The sequence below is a fragment of the Benincasa hispida genome, chromosome 10 (genome assembly GCF_009727055.1).
Source record: "Benincasa hispida cultivar B227 chromosome 10, ASM972705v1, whole genome shotgun sequence".
Classification (NCBI taxonomy): domain Eukaryota; kingdom Viridiplantae; phylum Streptophyta; class Magnoliopsida; order Cucurbitales; family Cucurbitaceae; genus Benincasa; species Benincasa hispida.
In genome coordinates this window covers 31,798,108-31,803,367 of record NC_052358.1, presented here as the reverse complement: position 1 = coordinate 31,803,367, position 5,260 = coordinate 31,798,108, and the positions used below count along the sequence as shown (strand labels likewise).

The 5,260-nt window shown below is 33.8% G+C and overlaps 2 protein-coding genes across 5 annotated transcripts; one reads left to right on the top strand and one right to left on the bottom strand.

Annotated features, from left to right (window-relative positions):
• The first annotated feature begins 91 nt into the window (after positions 1-91).
• Positions 92-2,095, top strand: LOC120088292. Of its 4 annotated transcripts, XM_039045484.1 has the most exons (4): positions 93-430; positions 611-692; positions 1,675-1,833; positions 1,934-2,095. In XM_039045484.1, exons 1-4 carry the CDS (start codon positions 236-238, stop codon positions 2,002-2,004), a joined length of 507 nt encoding a protein of 168 aa, XP_038901412.1. In that variant the 5' UTR covers positions 93-235; the 3' UTR covers positions 2,005-2,095. The 4 variants fall into 4 exon arrangements, with proteins under 4 accessions (XP_038901414.1, XP_038901412.1, XP_038901411.1 ...); XM_039045486.1 differs by lacking the exon at positions 1,934-2,095 and having other exon boundaries at positions 92-430; positions 1,590-1,767; XM_039045483.1 differs by lacking the exon at positions 611-692 and having other exon boundaries at positions 1,590-1,833.
• Positions 2,096-2,242: 147 nt separating this feature from the next.
• LOC120088291 (F-box protein At3g07870) lies at positions 2,243-4,079 on the bottom strand. The gene has a single exon (XM_039045482.1). The coding sequence runs from the start codon at positions 3,787-3,789 to the stop codon at positions 2,596-2,598; it is 1,194 nt and encodes a 397-aa protein (XP_038901410.1). The 5' UTR covers positions 3,790-4,079; the 3' UTR covers positions 2,243-2,595.
• Between the last annotated feature and the right edge of the window lie 1,181 nt (positions 4,080-5,260).

Here is a 5,260-nt window from a genome sequence, read left to right as displayed (position 1 = left end):
GATGTGGCAGTATATGGTTGGACACAAGGCTTGATAGTAAACAAATGGATAAAGCCCCCTAGCGGCCAACCAAAAATTACTCTATTTATACAGGGGAACAACTAATTAGGGCGGGCCTGGCATGGGATTGTGTGGAGCCAGCAAGCTGACTATGTGAAAAAATCGGGGATTTCCTTCTTTGTTTCATCTCTCTGAATTCTGAGGTGCAAAATTATTTCAATTCTTCATTACGCAAATGGCCTCTCTGTTCACAAAATGGCCGCCGGCGGTGGCAAGAAGCGGAGATGGTGTGTATGTAGCGGCTGTGCCCTTAAGAGCCACAAAAGGCCCTGCCCAACTGCTTGCTTCTGCTGCTTACTCTTTCAACATCTGGGATTTGCAGCATTTCATGGTTATCATCGCACCCTCGTCCTCATCTTCTCGCTCTCAGGTTCTTTTCTTTTCCAATTTCATTATCCCTTATGCTTTCTGTGGAATTACCCACCTTGAAGAATAACCGTAAATGGGGTTCATAAAAGGGGTTTTGCCTAATTTCTTAGTTAATTTTGTGTTTGAGATTGCTTTTTTGGGTGGATTGATTGGCGATTCTTGTTGTTAGAGATGATTGCAGGCCTTAGTTTTTGATTTTCAACCTAAGGATCCGGAAGATATACAAGTGGCACTGGCTGCTCTTTCTGGAAAAGCAGTTCCAGGTCCGGTGTAGTACTCTTTAACTTATGCTCATGGGACAGTTTTCCTTTAAATGAAAATGATGGGTTTGAATTTTTCTTTAACAATGTTCAAACTGATGAACGAATGCTTATTGCAGTCCAATTGCCTGCCTCATAGGATCCTGAAAAAAGAAAGCAATCTCTTAGACCGGTTTGGTAGTCATTTTTTTTTTTTGGTTTTTGAAAATTAAACTTCCAAACCCTATTTACACCTTTAAATTTCTATGTATGTTGTTTACTAATGTTTTAAGAAATCAAGTCAAATTTTGAAAACTAAAAAAATAGAAAAAAAATAATAATAATATAAATTCAAATATTTTTTAATATCTCTTGTTCTCAGATTTTGAATAAGAATTCAAATGTTTCTTTAAAGAAAGTGAAAACCGTGTAATGAAATTAAGACAAAACAAACATAAATTTCAAAAATAGAAAACTAAAATCAAAATAGTTATCAAAGGGGCTCTTAAATTTGACATGTTTTTGAGAGATGTTTGAAATAGTAGATATTTGGATTGATCCTTTGTGAAGTTTAAGGTTACATGCATATGCAATTGGCATTACTATTTATTAGTCTTTTTATTGTGAAAGGTAAGTGAAACTACTCTAAATGACAAATGCTTTGTGAAAAGAAAACAAACTAAAATAAGATGCCAAAGGGTGGCATCATTGGTAAGAGTTTGGGATAGTTTGGGATGTTAGACTTTACAACATGGCTAAATTACTTCCTAAGTTTGAGGTTGTTCAAATTATCCTTCATTCCAACTGTTCTCCAAGCTCTGATGCTCATTTTACTAGTACTACACAATTGACTTATTTCAATACTACAATTTAACAGAGCTTAAAGCTCTATTCTCCTTTCTCATTTGGAACTTGCTGCAGCGCATTGTCAATCTACCTCTTCTTATCACGAGCAATGAACTGAACCAATTTCTGCACTGTAACAGATTGTGTGATTTGGTGTTAGGAGTTGTTCGTGAGAGGAAGTTGTCAAGGCTGCCAAAAACCAAATGTTCATACGTCGGATATTCGAATGCGAATGCCGTTGAAGTAGCAAGTAAGTTTAACGGAAGTTGGGATACTAATTTGAGGATAGGACATCATGACTGCAGAGATTATACAAATGGTAATATACAGCAGCAGTTCTTTTTGTCAATCTTCTTTCTCAATCATATTACAATTGAAATTTGAACATTGTTCCTGCTTTTCTGTATGGTTTGTGGAAGGCTTGGTTGAGGCTCTGGTTGGTGAAGAAAATGTGTTGGAGCGCCTAAGGCAGAATTCTTTAAGCATTTAATGATGTAGAATTCATGAATCTATCAGTTTAATGTCACTTGTTATTTTTCTTTGAATTTCTAGTAATTTTATATTCTACCATTCGTTTGTTTTATAATTTGTTGAATGCATATGAAATTCTTTTTAACTGACAATTTATTAGATGGGCAATTTTGATAAGACTTAGATAACAAAGGAAGAAATTTGGGGCAGAGAATAAAAAGAGAAACTTAAGTGACATAAGAATATTGAAACATACATTAACAAACTCAATACGTCTCATTTATTGAATCTTCTTAAACAGGAGAATTAGAGCTTGCCATCACAATATCTACAACATTAACCCTTCATTCTATGTTGAACACATTACTACTATCTTACTACCTAATCATTATAATAGTGAATTCTATAAAGTTTGTACATAAATATATTGATTACATTCTCAAGAGATAAGGGAATTTTACCCTTCTCCAACTCTGTTGCCACTCAGATTCTCTGTAAAAATCTACTCCACTTTCACTTCTACACTTGAATTGATCATCTGATTTAGATTCCTCCATTTGGAATTCCATTCAAACATAATCAAAATCAACTCTGTTCCAACTTACAATTACTATTCGAACAGGGAATCGATTCGATTCAGACTCCCGAAATGAACAACAGTTTGAAACCAATTAGGGATTCCCTCAAAACTCACATCCTTAAATTTCCCAGTATTTGGGTTGAATAAAACAAGAGCTCTGTTTCTATACTCCAACAAAATCTCTCCACTATTCAAAATGCAAACAACTCTAACAATTCGCCCTCGTAGTGCGATTTTCGACACCTTGAATGACATCTCCGTTGCTTCTTGTTTCAGAGCTTTGGGCATATAACTCCCAATGTTGAAGCTTTTCACCCATGATTCCTTCACACCGTACTGTTTCATAACCCATATCTCCATTTTGCCATGACTACAGTAGACGGCGGCAGAGAGGCAATCATTTAGAATCACTAAATGGTAATTACAACGACTCAAGCTCCCAAAATCTGGCTTTGGAATGTCTATGAATTCCTCACTGGCTAAGTCAAATGACACGATGGTACGACCCAGATGGTAGCGGCGAGGCTGAGAAACCCAGTGGAGTCTGCCGTTGACGACGGCCGGCGATTGTCCTTGAGCTAGATGGTGGTTAATTCTGCCTATACTTCTCCAATCAGAGCTTCCCAATGTGAAAACTTGAACTTCGGAGTGATGGAACCGTCTCTGTATACGGCGAAATCCTCTCGAGTAAACGATTTTAACGATTTTTAACTGTTTGGTTTCTGGGTGAAATCCAACCCCACAGACCACATCTGGGTTTGAAATTTCCTTGGTTTTGGGCAATTCTAGGTAGTCTCTAGTAAAAGGGTTGTAGACAAAGAGCTTTTCGTTATAAAGAGAATCAGATAAACAGAGGAAGCCATTGCAAGAACCTACCACGTCGTATTCAGGCATTGTAGCTGCAAAAGGAGTGAAAATTCTCTTGACAGAGTATTTATGCTGTGTGAAAGGAGGGAAATCGACGAAATAGAGCTGATTTCTGATGGGATAATCACAGTGGAAGATTAAGCAACGAAAGTTGTCGTTTTTATGACAAAAATCTTGAGTGTGTTGAGCGAGAAGGCGCCATGACCTGCAAACAGAGTGAAATTGAATGAGAGATGAAATGGGTAGGCGAGAAAGGATGTGGAGAAGAAGGTCGTGAGGAAGATTATCGATTTGATGAGAATCTTGGTGGAGATTAGGCTTCTTGTTGTGAAGGGGAAATGCAGAGTTTGAGGGCATGATGGAAAAAATGGTAAAGGCGAAATGGAATAGCAGAGGAAGAGGGTGAAAAGATAGGATGGATGGATGATGAAGAAAGTGGACTTTGGTGCGATTAAAACAATAATAATAAAAATGGAGACGGAAATTACAAGGAAGGAGTGTGTTGTGGATTGTGGGATCCACTTTTTTGTTGAATAATTCCCATCTAGACGGGAATATTATTCCCTTTAATTACCGTTGGATGGACTTAGATTCACAACTTTCCATTGCTATGGATACCATGTTCATATTAGTACTTACGTATAGCAATATTTATAAAGAATTACGATAATTTATCGTGATAGAATTTATTACTGATAATCATTAATAGATTCTTCTTAGTAATATAGTTTATAACTGAGACTATAAAGATTGAATCTAAATTTTGCTATATTTATAAATTTTTTTATATTTGTTGATATTTTAGGTCTAGTTACTCTTAACAATTACCCCATTAAAAAAGAGGTATATAGATATATATAAATTCATACATTATTTGACGATTTTTTTACAGATAATCAAATATGGTCTAAATAATTTTCGTAATCAATAATGAGTTGAAGAAGTATCAATAATATCATTTTCATTCCATTTCACCACATGAGCCAATATTCGGGAAATTTTAAGGCTCATTCGGTTACATTCTTTTTTTTTTTTTTTTTTCCTCTGTGTCTCTATCGAGAAAATATAACACTCTAAGGAATTCATGGAAGTATTAAACAATAAGAACTCTCTTATCAACTACCATGAATGTCTCGGAAGTTCCAAGTTGGACCAAATTATAGTATGCCTATTGATAGCAAATGTTATACTTGAATGAATTTGGAATTAATGCTTGATAAACTATTGATATACCGATCATCTACTTGAAATAATTTTTGTAATGATTACTAATATACTAATGATACACCAATCTAATACTTAGTATTGCATTTTAAACGTATGATGATATATTATTGATACACTAATGATATATTTGAAATGAATTTTGAATTATGTACTAATATAAAATTGAAATACCAAGTATACGTCAAATATCTCATTTTGAATTGATATCTTCATATTTGGTATATCAACAATATCGTTGAATATACTTTTTTTTTTTAATAAAGCATGGATATACTTTTATTTTTCTTTGAATTTGGTATATACGAATCAGTTATATGAAATATGAAGTATATACCTTCTAAAATTGATATAACAAATAAATATTGGGGCCTTTTTAAGTATAAAAATATTTAAAAATATTTACCTTTATAGCAAAAAATTCTAAAAGTAGAAAAACACTTTTATAACTTTTTCCTATAAAGTATAATTATTTTAGGATTTTTCTATTTTATAAGAATTTTTCTTGTAACTTACATGCCATCAAATAATAATCAAATTTTCAAAATATAACAAATTAATTAATATATTTTATATTTACTATATACTATGACATAATTAATGA

Coding starts and splice junctions, on each gene's coding strand:
- LOC120088291 (XM_039045482.1), bottom strand. CDS start 3,789: ATGCCCTCAAACTCTGCATTTCCCCTTCACAACAAGAAGCCTAATCTC.
- LOC120088292 (XM_039045483.1), top strand. CDS start 236: ATGGCCTCTCTGTTCACAAAATGGCCGCCGGCGGTGGCAAGAAGCGGA. Junction 431..1,589: donor CCTCATCTTCTCGCTCTCAG/GTTCTTTTCTTT, acceptor AACTTGCTGCAG/CGCATTGTCAATCTACCTCT. Junction 1,834..1,933: donor CTGCAGAGATTATACAAATG/GTAATATACAGC, acceptor GGTTTGTGGAAG/GCTTGGTTGAGGCTCTGGTT.